Source organism: Diabrotica virgifera, chromosome 7, assembly GCF_917563875.1.
Source record: "Diabrotica virgifera virgifera chromosome 7, PGI_DIABVI_V3a".
NCBI lineage: Eukaryota > Metazoa > Arthropoda > Insecta > Coleoptera > Chrysomelidae > Diabrotica > Diabrotica virgifera.
This window is the reverse complement of record NC_065449.1, coordinates 213,709,833-213,734,216: the sequence shown is the minus strand read 5'-3', so window position 1 is coordinate 213,734,216 and position 24,384 is coordinate 213,709,833. Positions and strand designations below refer to the sequence as shown.

Here is a 24,384-nt window from a genome sequence, read left to right as displayed (position 1 = left end):
ATATAAATGATAAAAATCTATGATAAAAAATGACAAAAAATTGTATTACCCAAAAATTGACTGTATCAATACCTAATACTTTTTAGCCTTGTACGAAGATGTATGCGACTGTATACGAAATACAGTACCTAGTTGGTTCAAAGAAAACATCTTTGGCTTTTATTCTACTATACACCCTGTGATTCTAAGATTAACAAATACATACTGATTTTCAAAATCTGTTTCAGTATTTTATTTATTAAATAAATTTTCATCACATCGACCTTGGTAACACTTTTCATGATTGTCAGAAAAAAAAATACAAAATATAAAATGTCATTTTTAATCGTATCTCTAATCTCCTGTCTACAAAACAACGAAATATATTATTTTTTGACATTATTCTATTCACGCATTACACAATACACAAGTAAACCAGAAGTTGGTAAGTGATTGACATAATTTTTAGTAAACAAAACTGACTACTATCGTAAAACGCGTTTTCAACATCAGACAATGTCCATTTTTTTATTAATGCTTTAATAAATTATTGGTACATATTCATCATAGCTTGATTTAAAAATACTACGGGCCGGTTGTTCGAACGCTAATCAACAATGATCACTATCAAATATTTAATTACTGTCACCAAAACTGTCAATGTCAACTTTTATTGGGTTGCTGAAAACATAATTGATTAAAATTATGAGATTAGTTAATCAATTAACATAACAATTATTAACATAATTGATTAAGTAATTTCATATTATGTTTTCAGGAACCCAAACAAAGTTGACATTGACAGTTGGTGACAGTAATTAAATATTTGATAATGATCATTGTTGATTAGCTTTCGAACAACCGGCCCTGTATTTATTAACTACTGTGAGTTATTGACCTGACCTAGAGATAAATGATTCATTTGATCTGCTGTAACGAAAGGATTATTGTTACGCATTTGATGTGCTCAGAATAACATAGTTATAGTTGATTTAATAACCTACCCATTAATAACAATCAACCAAAAATTCGGCATTCGGTTTATTGCCGCATTTTTGTAAACACAAAAAATTATTTTGAAATCTCCTGGTCTTTTCAAAATTCCACCAAATATTGAAGTTATGCACGGATTAACTTTATAGAAGAGATTAACTTTAAACAAAAAAAAAGAGAATTTATTTTGCGAAATTAACTGAGAAAAACAAAGTTAACACAAAACAGTAAAAACAAAAAAAAAATAAAAACGGTTTCGGTTCAGAGCACAACACGGGCCGTTCTGAAGAGTCCAAGAGGAGGAAATGTGCATTCACGGATGGTGGTGGTCTCTGAAACGAAACTAAATCTTAAACTATCTTTCTTTACTAACAAATTGAGTACTTCTTCTTCTTATAATAGGCCTCTTGGCCTGTTCCTTACCGATTTTGAGCTTGTATTCGTAGCTGTGATGTTGACTGCCAGCTATCTCGCCATCTTTTAAAGGTCTTTCCTGATGGTCTCTTGTCTGTTGGCTTCGAATCCCTGGCTATACGGGCTATTCTCTCGCTGTCCATTCTCGTCACATGCTGATTCCACTTTCGGCGTCTCTGTCTTCCCCACCGTACTATATCTTGTATGTTACAGAGATCTCTTATTCTGTCGTTCGGTATTCTGTCTCTCAGTGTTTTCCCAGTTATTGACCTCAACGTTCTCATTTCTGATGTTCTCAGTATTCTCTTGGTTTCTGCTGTGTCACATCTTGTTTCTATCGAGTACGTCATGATCGGTCTTACACATGATTTGTATATGCGTAATTTCCCTTCCAGCCTCATATCTTTGTTTCTCCAGATGACATCCCTCAGACATCCTGACACGTAATTGGCTTTATTTGCTTGCTTTCGAACGCTCTCTTTAACATCTCCATAACTACATATTTCGATTCCCAGATATTGGAATCTCGAGACTTGTTCAATTAGTTCGTTGTTAATTACTACTTTGCATCTTATGGGTTCCCTTGACACTACCAGGGATTTTGTCTTAGCTGTTGATATTTTCATGTTGTAGTTCTTCTCCACTGTATTGAAAGTTTGTGCCATTCGCTGTAGGTTATCCTCGTTATCGGAGATTAAGATTGCGTCGTAAGCATAACAGAGGATTTTTATTTGTTTTTCCGCCATCTTATATCCTTTTCCAGTATCTTGCTTTCTCAGCAATTTGTCTGGCTATGAATATGGAGTCTTTTGTGGACCTATTTTTCCGAAAACCTTGTTGTTCCTCCTTTTAAAGATTGAGTACTAAGAGTTAAATTTATTTGCTTTGTAAATTGTAGTAAGCTCGAATTTAGTTTGTAACCAGAATTTGTTTTCCAGCGTAAAAAATCTTTAGTTCTCTGGTTCTTTGGATTCCTTTTTGCTTTTAAAAATAAAAACGTTTAATCCCCTAATATGTGCGTGTACTTTAATATATTTGTAATAAATTATAATATAAGTATCTGCCAATTCGTTTCTGCACTGTTTATTTTGTGAGACCTTATCCTCTTCGAGCACCTGATTATCTACGCTGTTTGGCTCGTGGATGTCTGTTTCTGTAGGTACTATTTTTGGCCCCGTACCTAGGACCCTGGTTGGTAACCACCTGGCTAAACTTTGATTAATATGGTCAATCAGTGTCTGGGTTTCACGATGGATCCTTTGCACTCTGTTTCTGTCGAGGATATTCCTGGGCATCTTCTTGCGTCATGGTGGAAGAATTTTTTGATCCTATTCATCTATCTACCTCAGTGGTGTGTACAGGAGTCTTTCTTGTATGGTTGCATTTGAAACTCTATCTTGCCATAACCTGGAGAGAATCGACATATTAACAGCAAGTATAAGATCGATACAGCCGCATTTCAAAAACTATCGAAAACTATGGGAGATGAGAATACTTAGAAGAATTACAGCAAATATGCTGAGAGACCGAAAGAGAATTGAAGACGTCAGAATAAAATGTAACGTACATATAGACAGATAATATGATCATCTTTCATAGAGCCGTGAATTAATACGTACTTAAAAAAATACAGAGTCATATGATTGCTGTAAAAGAGAAAGGTTCAAATATTATAAATAGCATAGCATAAGTTGGGCATGTACAACATGAACATGTTAATCAACTAATACGAAGAATTGCTGATTTGCAAGTTCATGGGAAAAATAGGAGAGGAAAACCAAATAAGACCTGGGAGAAGATGCCTAGGCAGAACATTTCGGTAAAGCGGATGGATGTTGGTATGACGGAAAATAGAAACTTTGGAGAAATCTTGTTCAATAATGTAATAATGTAAAGAAGTAGGGAAGTAATGATAATGATGATAATTTTTGATATTTATACCTGTTAATCGATGATAACGTAGTATTTATAAAGCCTAGCAGACCTTGGTAGCATAGGCTCTAAAAATTCCTTTTTTAATTATCTTAATATCGTTAACATCTATCTCAAATTCAACATCAAAGTGTTGTTGCTAGACTTGGGTTTAGGTTTCAGAACATTGGAAATGTTGCTAAACGACAAAGAACAGTTCGACATAGAATTAGCACGCCTCGAAATGACCGATATGTTACAGCACTGAAACAACAGCAAAACAGCAAATAAATAGGTTAACCCAGCACTGAAAAACCGGCCCTAACTGTGCAAAGAGAGCATTTTTTTACTACACGAACACTGTCACAGCATCTTCAAGCGCCACTGATACTATTATTTCCATTCAAACTATTCGAGGACATTTAAAAACATTTGGTTTGGTATCTAGTCGTCCTTTGAATCGCATATCATTGACCTTATCGATATCGGCGTCAAAGATTGGATTGAGCTAGAGCACATTTAAACTGAAGAGATGAATGGCATTCAGTATTGTTAACAGACGAGTCCAGATTTTGCAGATTTTCAGATAGCCGCCGAGTACGTGTATGAACACGACCCAGGATACCAAGAAATCAAAGACCACGTCAGATGGTTAAAGCACAATAAGCCGAAAAGATGCAGTGCGACAGCATCCATTTGGATTGGAGGTGGTGGTGTTACGGTTTGGCCTGGTATCTGTTTAGGTGTAAGAACAGATCTCTACCTTTGCCAGGACACTATAAATACTGAGATGTACAGACAGAATATTGAGCATATTATTGTTAATTTTCATGCAGCCATTGGGGACCACTTTTTTTTCTCGACGATAATACTCGAGAACGAAGATCTACAGTTCGAAAAAAGTAGAGATTTGCATGGAATTCCTCATTTGACATTACCTTCGCACTCTCCAGACCCCAATCCTATTGAACATGCTACAAAGAAGGATTACAGATCACGTGCCCCTCCGCGGACCCTTCGGCAACTCGAGAACTGGTATTTTTTTATATCACTGTAATGGTGTTATGGGAAGAAATTGCTCAAGAATCTCTTAATAATTTAATAGATAGTATGCCACGTAGAAGTCAAGCAATAATTGAATTGATGCCAATGGTAGATATTCGGCTACAGGACACAATGTTTATTAATGCCAAATTTAATTTTTATTTTTTATGGATACCTACTTATTCTTTTCTATATAGGTATATTTTTAAAGGAAATAATAATCATAATCAACCCGTACGCGTCCACTGCTGGACATAGGTCTCCCTCAGCTTTTCCATATCTATCTGTTTTCTGCAGCTTGCATCCAGTTACAGATAACATCGGCTTCAGATCATCGTCCTCTGCTCCGTAGTGCTTCTTCTCTTGGCCTCGTATTACAGTTCGTAAATCGTTCAGCTGGACATAGGGAATATACATTGAGAGAATTGTGGCAACTTCGCGAACCTGTGTTAGTTGAAGCTTCTGTCCGAGAACGAGATTTTGGTGCAATAGAGCTGTTAGAACGAATAGAATGTGTGAGTTTTGAAGCAAGGCTGTCCATAAATAAATCAAAAACAAAGTTTAAGATTAATGAGTTAATATAATTTTACTTTAATTTTAAAAATATTTTTTATTTAAAAACTAATTTCAAAATTAAACAGTTTTCCCATTCCCTTAGGCCAAAAATATTTAGCTACTGCATTGTCATATTTTGACGTTTATGTGTTTCAGTCGAAATGAGTTGTCAATTTTGAGGTTAATTCCCCTTAATGCTAACAACCATATTGTCGTCGAGAGAGCTTAGTTGCCACAATTATCTCAATTTAATACAATGTATGTATTTATGTATTTAAATATATACAATGTATGTTCCCTATGTCCAGCTGAACGATTTACGTACTGTATACAAAACGTATTGTCGAGTGGAGGCCACGAAAAGGGGCAATAATACTTTTTATAAATAACTATAAAATATGTTAAAAATAAATGAAAATAAACGATTTTGTTTTGATTCAAATCGGTACCCTTGCCATCCCTCGACACGTGTTTCTAGGTTTACCCGTTATGAAGACGGCTTTGCAAGAAGACCCATCTGAATCAAAACGTCCGTTCGGATCGGTATAAATATGAAATATTTATACCGGAGTATGGTTAGAACGACCTCTAACGGGAAACCATGAAATGAGTGAAATGTTTTGATATGTTTTGTTTAACACTAGAATGTCGGGCTTAGCTTACCTATCTAGAAAGCCGGAAGGGATCATTTTGGCCCCACGTTCTTTAATCAATTAAAACTCAGTTTAAAGAAATTAAATCTACTCTAGACGATAGAATCTGATTTTATTTTTTACTTTCATTGTTTAACACATTCGCTGCCTATCAAAAACATTCGGAACAGCATACAGTTTGCAGTTTTTCATATTTGCCACACATTGCCTTGTTACAGCCGCGGCAATGATTGGAACTATGATTTCCTTTACAAAATATTTTCAACTGATATTTTTGTCGTTTTTGGATAGTAACAATGATAGTTGTTGGTAGACCTGGTGTTGCTAGGAGTAGTTCCAGATTTCGGGAGGCAAGGTATGGAACCCATAATTCTTCACACAGCCGAAGAATAAACTTACAAAGACTGAGTCTACTTCCAGTTATTTCTTTATAAATAATCCATGCATTTATTGCTTTCAAGTCAAGAGTATTATAAAACACGTACATAGGCCATCGTCTTGAAGTTACTTTTGTAGTATAAAGACGCGTCATTTGGTCCTCTACACCCACAATTGTATCTTTGTGTTCACTTGTGTTCACCAACAATTTTATCTTTATTACGTAGATGATCAGCACCAGTATAAGGATAACCATTTACAATAAACATACATAAATATAATTTTACCCATCCGACAGGAATTTGAAAGAAAGGCTCGTCGAATTTCTTAGAAAACGATAATAACTTACACAGTGCCAATTTGGCCCCTTTAGACTTGTATGCTGGATTTGTTAGAAAAACCATTTAATAAATTTAGTAAACAATATTTTTTTGTGTTAAATAAGTCTTTGTATCAAAATATTAAAAGTCATAAAATAAATTATTATTGTCCCAAATAAAAAAACTACAATAACTTCAAATCGCAACAGGGGCCAAATAGGCCCCTCCGACTTTCTAGTGTTAAAAAATAATAATATTAACATTTATTAGTTGTTTATAGTTTATTGACAATCTTCCTAAGTTATGCCGCGCAGTCTATATAATTTTCTCGTACTATGACAGACGCCAGACAAAAGCAGCAACGGTACATCCTCTAACGTTTATTACTCATTCATTCTCTTCTCAAACTCGCTTAGTTTGCCGGCAAGCTTTCTATCACGCGGGATAAAGGTACGGGCTCGATTCCTCGACAATCTTAAGAACTTTGCGACATAATACAATGTCAACGTTAGTTTTAAAAAAGAAGTAAATTCTTCAAACAATGTGGCTGTTAAAAGTGTCCATCCTCTTTATTCTTGTGACTTTTTCTCACTGCCAGTCCCTCGGAAAATGTTGCAATTACGGAGAAATTTTGGAAGAATATGCAGATTCCACTTACAATTGTATCGAAGATAAGATAAAGCGACATGAGATTTTTGCCACCGAAGTAAATATTTTGAATTCAAAACTGTCAACAAAATGTATAGATTACAGTAAGGAATTCTACGAATTTGAAATCTTCGAAGAAAGAATTGTACAAAAAAGACTGCTTGATGGACCATATTTTACAAAATGCTGCCCTTTGGGCTATATCTACGAACCAAATACCCATTCCTGTGGAATTAAGGGCAATTTCAATCACACTTTCATTCATAAGAATCTGATCAAAGTTGGATTACCGCTGTGTAGGATAGTTGTGGACTCCGTATCATCCAGTTTGGATGGACATGGAGATACATCTGAAGGCGAGTATTGTGAAGATGAAACCAAAGAAGGCTTTGTGCGAAGACATTGTAAAGATGAGGATGTATGTTCTGATATACGATGTGTTAAAAAGTGTTGTCGTGATGGGAAAAGTTTCATCAATGGATCAAATTGTGTGGACACTTATAACAATGGAATTGATCTGAAGTTTTCAACGAAAATTGAAGATCCAGAGGGTAAGTAAATTGTTACATTTTATTTATCTTTTATCTATAAAGCTCAATAGCTCAATAATTCTTAAAAGCATGGGCTGATTTTTTTTTACATTTAATTTCTTAATTCTATTTTATAATTGTTCTACATACTTTTTTACAACCTTTCCTCTCAATATCCTTCTTTTCAATACTTTTTCTTTCCAATAATCGCTGTTAATATAATATAGGTACTTAGGTCTTTGTAATACATTATTTAACAACCTTTTTCAAGATTTATTTTTACGTCTCTTCTTTATTGTCTTACCAAAACCCGCAATTTTTGTGATCTTCTATTTTTGTAATCTCTTTATATACTGCAAATTCTTCAAATAATGTGGTTGTTAAGAGTGACTATCCACTTTATTCTTGTGACTTTTTTGCACTGTCAGTCCCTCGAAAAGTCCAAAAATGTTGCATTTGCGGACAAATTTTGGAAGAATATGCAGGTTCCACTTACAATTGTACCGAAGATAAGATAAAGAGACACGAAATTTTTGCCACCGAAGTAAATATTTTGAAATCAAAACTCCCAACAAAATGTATAGATTACAGTAGGTACGGAATTGTATGAATTTGAAATCATCGAAGAAAAAATTGTACAAAAAAGACTGCTTGCTGTACCATATTTTACAAAATGTTGCCCTGTGGGCTATATTTACGAACCAAACACCCATTCCTAATCTTCACAACCCAATAGGTCCCCATAACGCTCGAGTAACTGCACATTTAAGCATACTTTCCTCCCCTACTATTATTATTTACCTTCTCTACACAATGAGATAATTTTTTAATTACGAAATGTTTCTGTGACACACTATATATTATGCAACTTGATACATTTTATTGTCTGATTGTTTGGTCGGAGATCCGGTGCACAAAATATAAACAACAGATGTGTTTTGTGTTCAAATACATACAATAGATTTATTATATTAATGCCTAACATCCCACTCTACATTTCATCTCGTATAAAAAATTCTGATATTTTAATACAATTAAGTACTTTGGTATTTTTAGTAATTATTGTTAATAATTATTTGTATGGTTATAATTTAGTTATTTGACCATTCTGAAAAGTATCTGTAATCTGATGAATTTATTGTTTGTATTTGTTAATTGTTATTGTTTGTATTTTTGTTATTTGTCTTATTTGGTTTTCACACTTTTTTTGAGACCGTTTTATATATGTATAGCAATAGTGATTACGAAAAGTTTTACAGGGTTAATTTTGAACAAACTTGCTAGTCTCTTCTGACTTTCTGACTCAAGTCACGATTCAGTCCTACCAAGAACAACGATGTAATGAAACAAGTTTTGCTTCACCAAACAAGAGTAAAAGTCTTAAAAGGGAGTACATTAAGTGGGCACTTAATAGGCAGGGGTAGTTTCTTGATAGTCCGAAGTCCGAGCCACTTTTCAAAATTTAAATTTTTCGCAAGCCGCAATTTTTTCACAGAAATTATACATTATAAATTATTATATTTATTGAAAACATATGCCGATGCCCTTAAAGGGCATAAGGAATGCGAGAAGAAGAAGAAATCATATAAATAATATAAATAAAAGTACAAAACATTTGTATTAAAGGACACCGCACACATCTTATGGAAAATATAATGTCGCTCAAATGAAATAAAATTTACTTGAATAGAATTTCCCAAAGTAAAATCCCAAAATCTCGAAATTAAAATAATTTCATATCATTTCGCTAACGCTGAATTTTGATTAATAACGGTATGATTAATCTGTGTTTTGATTAATAACGTGATTTCTTGCTTTCGGGTAAAATTGCATTTTTGACAATATTACCCCACTTAAAATTCAAAATAAACAACATTTTCGTTTTCAGCACCATCAAAAATGTAAAGTAAGACCAAAATAAGCCATTCACCAACTGTGATCAGTATCTCGAGAAATAAACATTTTTTTTGGGTGTGCCGCTTGTCTATTACTGTATATGTTACAGTTCGAGTTGATTTTCAGTTAGAGTTGACTATTCCTAGTTCGAGTCAACTCCAACTAAAACGAACAGTAAGAGTTGATTTGAAAAATTTAATTTAACTTTTACTAGTTGAAGTAGACTCTTCCTTACTCTTGTTAGTGAAAGTAGATCGCGAGCAGTGGCGTGCTGCCCATATAAATGAATCAGTGCAATCACCGAGAGGCCGCGGCATTATAAATAATGAATAAAAATTCTTATAATAGAAGGTAAAATAGCGATGGGAGGCCGCTTTCCTATAAAATCACCGGGCCGCTTGAAAAGTTCCAGCACGCCACTGATCGCGAGAAAAGAGAATCAACTCTTACTGGTTTGAGTTGACTATTCCTTGATCGAATCAGTAAATGTAGAATCTCACGTGCTTTTTTGATGAGTACGAATCTCTGTGATTTGAATGTTTCAACTACTTATCACGATTTGAACGATTTGAACATACAAATCACTTGAACGAGGGCAAAAGCAAGTAATTTGACACTATCACCTTGGGTTTACTCTTTAGACGCATATCTACTCATTCTAGTTGGAGTGTACTTTGACTAGTAAATGTTGACCTAATGCTTGGGAAAGAATCAACTCTTACTAACTGGCATTGGGAAGAGTATACTTTTTCTAGTTGGGGTCTACTTATACTAGTAACTGTTAAATATAAAACTTCATTTTACATTTAAAATCAACTTTTACTAAAACCAGCTGTTTGAGTTGACTCGAACTAGGAATATAGTCAACTCAAACTGGATAATCAGCTTGTATACTGTAACTTGTACTTGTGAACTATAACATGTATACTATAAGGTAAAGTGCCCAAAATCCGTCCCCTGTACTAAATTCGTCCCCCACTGTAACTTCTACTGACAGTACTGCAACCTTGCGAGATAGTAAGGAAATTCTTCAAAACGATTCAGTTTACTAGTGACAGTGGCGTAGATTCTTTGTTCTTTTCAGTTACTCTTTAATTTTTCATAAATAATTTTTGTAGTAGCGTGCTACAGTGTGTATTAAATTTTAAATACTTATATTACTCTTCAAGGTAAGTTTGGACTTATTTAACGATTGATAACACAGCCCAACAAAAAAAAATTTTTGTCTTGCTGCCGAAAAAAAATCAACTGATTTTAGTTCATTCATCTGTGCTGATTCCAAAAATACAAACCTTTTCTTTGTATCAGCTCTAGTTTTCGAGATATAACATACTCATCAAAAACTTAAATATTTTTACATTTCTGTATATTCCACCACTATAATTGCAATATACAAACTTAACAAATTCTAAGACAAATGGGCAAATGGACAAAAGAGCATATCAAGCCTATTTTGGTGTTCATTTAGGAGATCAAGCTAAATCCTAGGCTCCACATGTAGTGTGCAAAACTTGTCTTGAAAACTTGCGACAGTGGACGAAAGAACAACGAAAATGTTTAAAGTTTGGTGTTCCAATGGTATGGAGGGAACCAAAAAATCATTTTGACGATTCAGCAAAGACCATCCTAACCTGGATTCAGCAATAAGACCAATTCCACATCAGCTTGAGCAGATACCCATTCCAATATTTAGCAGTCTATCTACGTTACCAGAGGATAATGTCGAAATGTTATCTGACGAACTACAGACTAATAGATTTGGGAAGACGACAGTGATTTTGAATAAGATTCAACACGTCCTGAGCGCTTTATTCATGAAGAGCTAAGCGATCTTATGAGAGCTTTGAACCTTCCAAAGGATTCATCCGAGTTGCTTGCCTCCAGACTAAAACAATGGGAATGTTCTTCACCCAGACACAAAAATTACATACTACCGTAATAGAGAAAAAGATCTTTTGCCTTTTTTTCTCAGCAAGATGATATGGTTTTTTATAACAATATTAAAGGACTATTAGAAGAAATGGGTGTATCGGAGTATACACCAGATCACTGGTGTCTTTTTATCGACAGTTCCAAACGAAGTTTAAAGTGTGTCCTTCTACATAATGGCAACAGATATGGAAGTATACCAATTGGGCATTAGAGTGGAAGAAATGCTCAACAACTTTAACAAACACGGTTGTCATATGAGAATTAAAATACCTCTACAGCCATTTAGACCGTTTCCCAGAAAATCTTGGTGACCTTAGTGAGGAACAAGGGGGACGCTTCCACCAAGATATCAAAACGATGGAAGAGAGGTATGAGGGAAGATGAAGTAATCACATGATGGTAGATTACTGCTAGAGTCTTCAAAGAGACCGTCTTTTTAAAGCCTTTGCAAGAAAATCATATAAAAGGAGGTTTTTAGGTACGCTGAATAACACATTTTTGCTGCGACGCTGGTAAGGTTAGATGGAAAGTTAAGTTTTTTTGGCAGATATGTGTCATTATTTTTGTAAGTATATTGTTGTACAATAAATATCTTACTTTTTATTCGTGTTTTGTTTATTTCATGGGTAGCATCACTACATATATGTAGGTAGGGCTGCGTTAAATTACCGTATATGTTAGAAATGTGATCTTTTGTCGTATTTTCTGAAAGCGATCTGATGGAGCAAATCTGGTGGCATTTTTGGATTCAGCAGACCCAAATTACCTAGAAACAATAAAAAAAATTTCGGCAGCAAACTGTGTGTTTACCTGTGTAATAGTAGAATGCTTTTTGAATATTATATTTGTGTTGTTACAGCCATGTTGTTCTACTCGTTTCGTCCATAGAGGTTTCGTCACGAGCAGCAGCCATGTTTTATATTACGAAATTCCTAAATCCGTCACCTTTGACGTCTATTGGTGTCAACCGATAATGAGGATAGTTCTAGTGTTGAAAACGTTTTTGACAAGAAAAGTGAAGAGAAAAATGAATCAGGTGTTCGTGGTGTCCTGAGATGAGTTCATCTTCAACCAAAGTCAAAAATTTTGTTTATGATTTATGTATGGATGTATAAATAGATATAACATGTATAAAATGCATAAACATGTTCCTATCTCAATAAATTTAATAAAATAAGTATTAATACTGTTTAAATCATGTTTTACAAAAAAAAAATGATAGATTTTATCTGGGAATGGGTGGGGGACGGAATTGAGATACCATTTTTAAATAACCTAAATTTGCCTTATTTTGATTTTTTATTTAATTTTGGTTAAAGAAAATTTATTGAGTAGAATCGTATTAGCAAAACTCTTAGGTATAGAGTTGAGTTGCTTAAATAAGTTGTTTCCATTATATCTAAATTAAATTTCAGAATTTAAGATTTTGCTTAGGGGGACGGTATTTGGACATCTTACCTTATTACTGTAATTCAATTGCAATTGATTAATTTTAATTTAAAAAATAAATTTATCTCTACCGTTGGTAATCTGATTGACAGTTTAGTTCTTAATATCAAATTTGTCGAAAAGGGTGAAACGGACTATACCTAATTTACCGTGGAAGGCTTGTGTTTTTTGTCTCCGATTCGTTCAGAATGTGTATTTCTATTTAAATCGTAAATAAAACCTTGAACCATATTTTTAAAAATTATTTTTAAGTAAATTTAAATTATTCAATTGTTTACATATTAGTATATCTAGTTTTTAGTTTGCCAATTATCACATTGCATTATATGGTACCAGACACACTTTTTAGAAACAAGTGTACTAAGCACCTACGAGTATATTAAATTAACATTAGTTAAAACCCACAACAACACATATATGTACATACGACTACATAATAATATAATGTATGATATCACGTAAAATAAGGAAATATCCAGAATAATAGGTATTAAATTTGAATTATTGATTAGATTTTCATTATTTATTTTATATACAGGAATTTTTTATGATGATAAAAAAATAATTTTCACCAAATGTGGTTTATGTTAATGCCAGTTTAATACCTTCATTACACGTATTCAAGTAACATTGTGGAATTACCCAATTAAGTGACATTACCGTTAACTACCTACATAATAAGTATGTAAGTGATAAAATTAAATTTAATAGGAGTCCCAAAACTCATGCAATATTTGAATTTGGCGCCATTTGGTAGTACAACAAAGTGTTGACAAAAAAAAAAAACAAAAACAGGTTGACAGCTGACAGTGTAGGGTTAGTAAGAATGGAGAGTTACCAACGAACTGTCAACACTGTGTTGTTGACAGTTCGTTGAGAGTTACACGAGAGAGAGCATAATGACATACACGTCATCTAACGAAAGACGGAAGAGTTACAATTCTGACTTCTGTTTCCCCAGACAAATACGAGTATTAGGAATATCGTAGTGTTGATAACTCAATTTGTGAAAAATTTTGCACTTGCGTCAGTGTTTCCCCAAAGGTGTAATATTGTCGGAATATTGATTTAACTTTGTCAAATGTGAAGAAAGATCTAGATCAATTGGTGATACTAAATACATTGGTCGTCCAAAATAAGCACTTCACATGTCAGTATCGAAGCAGTGAGTGAGAGTATTAGTAAAAGTTCAGGAAAAGCGTCGTGAACAACAATAAAAAACTTCAAGAAGCTCTCTATAGCGTATATTAACTGACGATCTCCATCTCCATTCTTATAAAGTCTAACTGATACAAGATACAGCTCTCGGAACGAACCATGGCCGGTGACAAACGCTGCCGTCGGTCGTATAGACCACCCACCCACCCACCCACCCAAAAAAAGGTTTGAGTGCAAGAAAATTTGGTCCAGATTTTGAGCTAGAGACATCATTGGAACAAAAAATCTTTGTGGTTTGAACGACATGTGGTTTCAACAAAACGCTGTCACATGCCAAACAATTCCATTACTGCATAAAATATTTCATGGTCGTGTAGGTACCTACTCTCTGGTTGGGATGATCAGAATTGGTCCCATAAATTGTATGATTTAAAACCGTTGGACTTCTCTTTGAGCATATTTGTGTTCCAGTGACTGGCAGTGAGGATACATTTGGGCCAAAAGAGTCTTTATTTGATGAAGTGTTTGATAAAATTAAATTGATTTGGGTAACGACGCAACAAACACTAATTCTGATGAAGATATTTAGATATAGCTCGGATGGATTATGTAGCGATTAGGAATAAAAAATTTTCAGTTTGAAGTAAGCTGTAAATTTTCTATCCCCTTTGTATAAGACAAAGTGGTGCAAAAGTATTCACCCGATATTCTTTTGGTGTAATCTTTTTTAAGAAAAACTTTGGTTCTGCTTGTGAAATTTGTTTATTTAACAAAGTAACTTAACTCTAAGAAGCTACCACAGAATTTATTAAAAAGTTAATTATTAAAATCTTTCTTGGACGCGTTTCGGCCCAACACCAGCCATCATCAGCAAAGTATGTACAGGAAAATACATAAAAGAACTAACCTACAATAAATAATTGAATTAGACATGAAAAAACTCAACAGCTCCTTGAGTTTAAGTTTCTTGACTGAGGTGGGCGTTGTCCATGTTGAGTTTTTTCATATCTGATTCAATTATACAGTGCACTGGAATAAGTGTTACCCCCCCTTACCAACTTATTTATTTTTAGCACGTAAGCAAAACGCTCGAACAGGTCGATTTTTAAAATAATCATAGTATATTATAGCATCAATATTTCGAACTTTGAAGTATCCCTCTTCAGGTGACAGGCATAACTTTGGTTTTTTTAAAATGGAAAGTACATCATGTGACACCTCATGTAAAAGCTTTTGAAATACTGATTACAAAAATGTATAATACTTTAATCCTTTTTGAGAGCGTAGGCGCAAAATTTCGGTCGAATTATTTTTAAATGCATTTATTTTTTTTTCGAATCCTGAGAAAACTAATAAGTATTTTTGAAAGATTTAAACGCAGAATGAAATATTACAGTATTATCGAGGGTCGAAAGTCCCTGAGAACTTCTATAATGTTTATTTTAATAAGTTACAGGTGTGAAAAACTAAGAGAAAATGTAGTGTGATTTTAAATTTCAAATATCCCATTCAAAAGAAACTTTTTATTTATTCTAAGGGACTTCCAGCCTTCGGTAATAATGTAATCCTTCATTCTGCGTTTAAATTTTTCAAAAATACTTATTAGTTTTCTCAGGATTCGAAAAAAATAAATGCGTTTAAAAATAGTTCAACCGGAATTTTGCGCTTACGTTCTCAAAAAGGAGTAAAGTATTATACATTTTGGTAATCAGTATTTCAAAAGCTTTTAAATGAGGTATCACATGATCTACTTTCCCATTTAAAAAAATTAAAGTTATACCTGTCACCTGAAGAGGGATCGCGTAAAGATCGAAACATTACCATCACATGAGCATGATACAAGAGGCAAACACCTTTATATGATTTCGAAAATGACAAAGTCCTTCTGTCAAAGAAGTTTTCTATTTCTAGCCCCAAAAATATATAATCACATCCCCAGTGATATCAAAAATACTAAGAATGTTCTTCTATTTAAAAAGAAATTAAAATCATTTCTGATGGAACAAACAAGAAATTTTTGTTACATCATTATAGTAGCTTAAATTTACATACACTAAAAAAACAAAAAAAAAATAAATGAAACTCTAGAGTCACTACCAATTTTTATACCTATATTTCAAATTTTATATTGTTTTAAACTGATTTATTTTGCTTATTATTTTTATCATATTTAATAAAACATGCGTATATACACCATTCTTCAAAAATATTACTAACTAATTGAGCCATACATAATTGTTAAAAAAAAATTAATTATTCGTGCTTTATTGTTAAACTAAGTATTTATTTTATTGTTTTCATTATATTATTTATTCTACGTGTCATATTTACTAAAACATAACTGTGTATTTACAATTAAAAAAAAACGTACCTATCTATTTATTGTTTTATATTATATTGCTATTTATGTTATTTATGTTATTTACGTTAATATGTTATTATTTATTATTTTATATCATATTTACCGAAACAGGTGTATCCACACCTCTCGGAGACCTTCGGGTTAATTTATTAACTTTAGCTGTAAATATCTAAAAAGATTGTACCTCTTATTGTTGAATAAATTATTATTATTATTATTAATGTTATAATATACTATGATTATTTTAAAAATAGACCTGTCTGAGCGTTTTGCTTATGTGCTACGCGTCCAATAAAGATTTTAATATTTAACTTTTTAATAAATTTTGTGGTACCTTTTTAGAGTTGATTACTTTGTTACCTCTAGACCACATTTGTGAACTATGGATACTTCCTTTTATAGTTTGTTTATAAGAATTTATTTATATTCTAAACGAGACGATTTTCTGTAACGATCATCTCACTCCTCAATAACGCTTCAGATATTTCTAATAATTGTATCGAAGAAAGAATACATCTACTTGATTTGATTTTATTGGTTTTGATTATTCAAGATGGTGCGAGTATTTTTTAGGACATTAGGACATCAAAACATAATGTGGTATTGGAATATTGAGTGATATTGGGAAAAGACCTGCCAGTTTAATTTTTAAATGCTCATTTTTCATAGTTAATCAGGGGTTCTCATACCATATTCTAAAATCGTTTAGAACGAAATGAAAGATTATTAAACATTTCTGCATTTTCCGATCTCCATCATTTTAGATTTTTAATTCTTCTTCCTTTTCGTCAAGAGCCTTTTTCCATATGGAATTAATCTTACGGAACTGTCGTAACAATATTTTATCATTTCTTTGTGATTTAAATTCATTTTTTTAATGTTCAACTGTTGCTGGTGATGGTGATGATGTAAATCTCAGTCAATCTCAGTTCAATGTGGACTTCGATTTTTTCATTATCAAAATTATTAATATTCCATATTGTATTTCCTGTCAGATTTTACCAAACCGCGTAATATTGTTATCTCAGAAGACAATTGACGGTTTTATAATAACCCAAAGGATAGGAAGTTCCACATAATTAACGCAACCAAAATATTTTAGAGATAACAATAATCTATTTTGGTTAATAATGCACACTTTTTATATGGGTATCGTAACCTTGGTTCTAGGCTTCCCAGACATTGTTGGAGAGCAGTTTTTTATTATGAAACAATGTATTACACCAACAACTGAGCTAGTACTAAGGTAGCATGTAGGAATAGCAATTATTATTAACTAATCAACATAACATAATACGCTGGACATGTAGCTAGGAGCGATCTAAACAAATGGCACAGAACAATTCTAACCTGCAGACCATACCAACACAAAAGACCCAGAGGCAGACCTCCTATGAGATGGACAGATGATCTGAAACGAACTGCCGGGAAAAATTGGCTACAAGTAGCGTACAACAAAAAACAATGAAAAGGAAGACTTGAAGAGGCTTATGTACAGATGTGGACGTGAATGGCTAGACGAAGAAGAAGAAGAATCAACATAAAAATCACCATTCATATATGGCAGGGGATCCCAAGCGGGAATTTTTGCAGATACTCGAGCGCGTCAGATTATTACATGGGGAGAAACCTTGTACCCCGAAAATGTACCTCTACCATATTGGCTCTTGATGCAGGGGAGTTCGTTAAGGGGGTCCGAAAAAAAATCTATCCTTAGAAAAACTCGAAATTGTCAGATTAAGGTAAGGTAAGTTAAGTAAGTACATGCAAAAGAGTGTATATTTCAAAAATCTGACGATTTGAGCGGGGCGTAAGGAAATGGGCGAGTCCCAAAGTTTCACAAGAAAAAAGCGAATATTTCGCGAAATGAATGACAGATCGAAAAACTAAAAAATACGTGCTTAATATTTTTCAAAGATCTATCGAATGATACCAAACACGACTTCCAACGGAGAGGGGTGGGAGCTAAATTTAAAATTTTAAATACGAATCCCGCGATATTTCGCGAAATGAACATCAAATCGAAAAACTGAAAAATACACTTATTCAATATTTTTGAAAAATCTATCGAACGGCACCAAACACGACCCCCCACGGAGGTGGGGTGGGGGGTTACTTTAAAATCTTAAATAGGAGCCCCCATTTTTTATTGCAGATTTGAATTCCTTACGTAAAAAGAATTAACTTTTATTCGAGACATTCTTTCGAATTATGGACAGATGGCGCTATAATCTAAAAAAAAAGATTGTTGGAAATGGAAAATTAAATTAAAAATTGGAAGTCCCCACTAAAATGAAAAATTTTACTTAACGTTTTTTGGTTTTAGAACCTAATAATCACAACCCAACAGGTCCCCAAAGCGGTCGATTGACTGCACATTTAGCATACTTTGCTCCCCTAGCATATTATTTGCAAAATATCAATGTGATCTAACGAGGAAATCCCTGTTTGACAACTACTATCAAAAGCATTTAACAACGAGTCATTTACTTCTTGTATTTAAGTGAATATATTAATATTACCAAGAGACTGATTAAATCGCAGATACAACTTGTTAACTTATCCTTCGATGCCTTTCATTCACGAGGCCATACTTTTTTTACCAATTTTATATAAGCAATATAAGTGTGCGATTACAATTTGTTATTAAAAAAAACGATTACTTTTCACCAACAGAATGGAAATATCTTGAGATGTAAAGAATAACAAGTACAAATTAAGAGGTATTTAAAGACTGAAGTCATTTTAGTAGAACATTCTTTTGGTCCTTTTATTATTTTTTTCTAGCTTCCGTTTCTATCTATTTTTACCATGAAGGGTATTAGCTGTACGCTATATTCCCCCAACCTGGAAGACCAGGGACTATCTTTTAGGTTAACATTAATTTATTAAGGCACTGATTAATGAAAATATGCCTACGAATAGTAATAGATGAGGAAGAAAAAAGCTTTGAAGTATGTAGTCGAAAAATTCACACATAAAGCTCCCTGGTGACCAAAGAGCTCTATCACAAAAGAAATCAACTTGAGGAGGATTCTAGCAAATACAACCCAGACTATTCGTGCCAACATAGAGATAGGAAACATGGACTATCTGTAAAGAATCCTGAAATATGAAATCCAGAATCCTGAAAAAATATTTGGTGGCTCCTGTCAAAATGGACTGTGAGCTGATCGAAACCGTTAAAAAGCGGAAAACTGTACTTCTTGGTCATGTAATGAGACAAGATAGATATCACTTCCTTTAACTCATAATATATATGGTAACATTAAGGTATACGCAGATTAGGACGTAGACTAGACAGTGCTTCTAGCTTGAGAACATATGAGATTATACAGATGATCACGCTTAGGCTCAAACGATTTGCTGAGGAAGACCCAAGACAAAGAAAAAATTTCTCAAATTGTTGCCGATCTTTAATAGAAGAAGGAACTCGAAAAAGAATAACTTACACCTCCCAGCTTATTAAGCCATATTCCATCGAAGTCGCAGTCACTAAGACAATTTAGGTAGGTCAGTATATGTTTCATGTTCTGGATGGAGCCACATAGGCATGTATTATCTGTTTAATGTCTAAAGCCCCACTTGATTTGATTGGTTTTCAGGTTTTCAAGTTTCAGTATTTTCCATACTGACCGCTTGGAGATCGCTCCGCTGTGCATCTCCTTGTCTAGTTGGTAATTTGCAAATGGGCCGTCCATGGTTATATCCAGGAATCTACTACGATATTTTATTTTTTTGATTTGAATTCAGATTTATAGAAAGAATGAAGTTCATCAATTATCTGCTTGTCCGTTCCATAAATTCGTGAGTTTTTTTTGAGGCTGTTAAGAATGGCAAATCCGGAGACCCTATGGAGCTTTTCTATTAGAGTTGGATTCATAGAGTCATAGTAAAGCATAGTAGATAGACTGATCGGTGATTTTTGGGTGTCTGGATTCTTTTCCAACTTTAAATGCGCTGTTACTGTAGCACTTACTTTTTTAATTATTCTGCACAAATATCGTCCACTCCCTGTATCACCATGGCACTCTTGATTGTCATGATATTCTCTTGATTGTTTCAACAAAGATGTCGTAGTTCTCTCGCGCAGGTCTCACATCATTGATGACAATGTCTTTCTCTTTTGCGGAGTTTAGTATGTTGTAACTTATGAGGCAATTGTCTGACTCATAACATCGGTACAAACGAGCAGGGTAGTTTTGGGTCATGCAAGAGTACTAGCTTCTGCCTATTTCTCCACCAATCGTCCATTATTGTCCGTTTCACTATACCCTCAAGAGGGTCTGTGGATATTAAAATCATCCACGATAAATTATGTCCTTTGGTTTCAGAAATTATTATGGGTTGTTTTCAAAACATTAGGAGTAAACTAAAAAGACATATTCACACCCAAGAAAGCCACTAAAAATATCACCAAATACATCTTTTTTGGTTGATCATATCGGCCTTCGACGGTAATCAATACATATGATATTATACAAATACGTCGCTAAAGAGTTCTAAAAACAACTGTTTTTCATATAAAAGTAGACTAAAAATCTAAAAATTAAATGAATAACGCAGAAAGCACAAAAAATCGCCGATATAACTTAATTAACCTATGAAATGCCAGTAGTGTCAAAATTTCATAAATGTCATTCGTGTCAAAATTTCATAAGAGTGGAGTAAACATGCCTGAGGTAAGACCAATTACAAACAATCATTACGGCGCGGTAAATTTGAATTACTTCTCCTGGTTTAAAAACTCTTTACTCCGAGAAGCTAAAAACGTTTCTATAGTGGATTCGCTAATCTGAGACACAACTGTCCAGTCACGTTAGTATTTTTTTTTGGGAAGTTATATTATTAATGTAACTATATAAAAGAATATTATTAATAGTAAACTGACATAAATAACATAAACCTTACGCCAATCAATAATTATTTATTTATAACATTATAATGAGACAATTATTTATTGTAGAAAATAAAAATATTTTGAAGAAATAAATTCAACAAATATTTATGGGTTTAGTACATATACACTCCCACTATTTCCAATAATTCTTTTTTTTTAATGAGAGATTAATAGACCAGGAAGGATCAGTTTTTAGGTGGATGTGAGAGGTGGCATTCGGATTTTTGCGGATAAAGTTAGGTGATAACTTCGTTAATAATAATTGTTTATAAGTTTAAAACGATTCATTTTGGAACAAAGTCGTATAGGAATAAAACAAAGATAATTAAATTGTCTATCAGATACGATTGGTTAAAAATGTCTTAATTTAACACCCTTGCTGCAAAATAGCAATAAATATAAAATAAGGGGGCAAAACAAGCTTTATTCAATGTTTTTCCATCACTTAGGTTACACTTGGAACCTTCCTAATTTGCCTAGAAAATTTTTGTAATGTGCTAAAACCGTCCACCAAATTTCATTAAAATTGACTTACTAGATTTTGCATAATAATTTTGCAATCTAAACTTTTTTTAAAAACATTAAAATTTTTTAAAATATTGCACAACAAAAACTAGACCATACAAAGATATGTCAATTTTTTACATATAAAGAAGCACTCCACCTATCTAATGCACTTTACAGAATTGAAATCGGATTATTTAAGCAGCCTCAGCAATGTTTTAAAGTTATAAACAATTTTTTGGCTTATAAACAAATTAGTGCTGTGTCCAGGAGGGGGTGCTACTGTGCTACGGGCTCCTTAATTTAGATGGACTTACTCAAGTTTTTGAAGTTATACTTCTTTACGATCGAGAGTGAAATTTTATAATACCGGGCGCATGCACACACAGACAGTATGTAGTTCGTTGCTAATCTTTCAAGATATGTATGTATCAGCTCTGTCAGCGCAAATAAGTCATTAAAAGGATATATTGGTGTTTTTAGTAAATGTATTATTTATTATAATTTTTGTGTCTTTGGATTTGTCTTCCTCGGGAATAAGATATTTTATAATAATAGTAAGTATATTTAAAGTGTATTTGTATACTTCACTTGGTCTATTAAATTTGTCAGTATGTATGAGAAATCTTGTAACCTGTCAAAGCGAAGGGAATATAGCTCAGTGCGAGAGCGTGTGACCGGAGATCGAGAGGTCCCGGGTTCAAATCCCGGACGATTCATATTCTTTTTTTTTTATTTTTTTTTAATTTTTGGTATCGTCTTAATAAATTTTTTTAAGTGGTATGTAAGAAAGTTAGTTTAGTATTTAAATAACATACAAATAACCTGTTAAGTATATTTATTTCTTTGAAATTATATAATAGAAGTATAGCTTCTTACGTGCGTTCAAAGTACACACACATTCTTTTTTATGTATTTTGACCCGTAGAACACGGATTTTTTGGGTAACAGTTGATCCGGATGTCGATAAGATTGTTATAAACAAAGAACTTGAGGAATTACATACCATCGATTATTCGCAAAATAAAACATTTTTTTGTATTTCTTGGGTAATTCTAAGCAAAAAATTTTCTTACAAGTTTTTTCGTAGGATGCATAGTTTTCGAGATAAACGCGGTGGAACATTCAAAAAATAGAAAAATTGCAATTTTTGAACTGTTTTGGTCTTAGAAAAAATTTCACCTTGTATATGGTTTTTGAAAACTCTAATAAGAATTTTACAAATTAGACAAATAGGCAATTAAAATGGCATATTTATTTTTTCCCCATTCGATTACTTAATTTAAAAAAAAATCAAATTTGACTATGAATTAAAAGTTTGGTGAAATGAACCATAGATTTAAAAAAATATAGCTTTTCTTGCAAAATCTATTTTTTTGAACATTATGTATTAATACCTCCACAGCTTGTGCTATACGTTGTAAATAATAAAACCCTTTTAGCTAATTTCCAGAATTTCAAAAGGAAGAGGTTGTTTTGAATAGTACTAATACATCGCTCTGTATAGTATTTGTTCAGGGATTCATAGGTAGTGTGGTTTTATTGAATTCTCAGAGTTTTATTTCAAAAGGCAAAATACATAAATTTATTTTTTAAACTAACGAAAAGAAAATACCTATGTAGAACATTAACATAAACGGATTTATTTACATGTTTAAGTAAATTTAAGTATATGTATGTGTGTACAACAATAATTGTTGTACACAGTTGTCTCCCACATGAATTTTCCAAAAGTGCTTAAGTCACTGACACTGACTTAAGGTCGTTTTGAAAAAAAAAAAAACCAAATGTTTAACTTCTTAAAAGAAGATTTTGTGTTCAAATCTTACTTTAAATTGTCTTAAAACAAGAATTTGAACCTGCAAATTACATGACTGATTCTATTCCAAAGTAACATTTAATATTTTCTTAAACTTAGAAAAAATTTGTTCCTGAAAAATTTACTTTTTTGACTTAAGACCTTTTGGAATCCACCTCTTCAATTATATACATACATAAAATAACTTAAGAAACAAATAAAACAATAAAACAAATTTTTTTTGAGATTTATAGCAGATTTTCGAAATGAAATTTACCTTTGTCGGACCGAACTGTCTAATAGACCTCCTGAAAGTTAAGGGATCATTTCTACTAATGTTACAAGAATCAATAATTTTATCAATTACTTAGTTCTTGTCGCGTATTGATATTTTTTCGATAAACCATTTCTTTTAATCGACCCCATACGGAATAGTCGACAGAGTTAAAATCAGGTGATCTAGGTGGTCATGCATGAGGCCCTCCGCGTCCTATCCACCTATTTCTATAAGTTACATGAAGATGTTGACGAACAGCAACTGAGAAATGTGGTGACGCCCCATCATGCTTAAAGTACATACCTCGGGCGGCTACATTGGCAAGTAGATTCGGCAAAATATTTTGTAAAATATGATAATGCAAAAAAGTACAAATAGTGTAAGAAACACAAATAAATAATAACGATGGCGAACGAAAAGTCAAATTATGTACTCAAACAACGAAAATGTCAAATTATCATTTTTATACACATACATAGTATTAATACATGGTGAGAAGGTAGTGATGGAAAAAAGGGCGGGAAATTTTTTTTTGTTCAATTTAGGTTTATTTGTTTATCTCCTTTTGAAAACAAATATTATACAGGATGATGTTTTAGTATTATTCAAAACAACCTGGTCCTTTTGAAATTCTGGAAATTGGCTAAAAAGGTTGTATTATTTAAAGAGTATAGCACGAGCAG

General features: G+C 32.9%; 1 protein-coding gene and 1 long non-coding RNA gene across 4 annotated transcripts in view; both read left to right on the top strand.

The window, feature by feature from the left end:
• Positions 1–6,641: 6,641 nt before the first annotated feature.
• LOC114331211 (probable G-protein coupled receptor Mth-like 6) overlaps positions 6,642–24,384 on the top strand; it is a 102,877-nt gene continuing 85,134 nt past the window's right edge. For 2 of the 3 annotated variants that reach the window (XM_028280706.2, XM_028280708.2), the window contains exon 1: positions 6,642–7,446. In XM_028280706.2, the coding sequence (XP_028136507.1) occupies positions 6,789–7,446 (658 nt within the window). In that variant the 5' untranslated portion in view covers positions 6,642–6,788. The remainder of the gene's footprint in view (positions 7,447–24,384) is intronic. The other variant, XM_028280707.2, reaches the window with a different exon arrangement.
• LOC114331212 (uncharacterized) lies at positions 10,337–12,433 on the top strand. The gene is made up of 2 exons (XR_003652599.2): positions 10,337–10,490; positions 12,113–12,433. It is a non-coding gene; the product is annotated as an uncharacterized LOC114331212 (long non-coding RNA).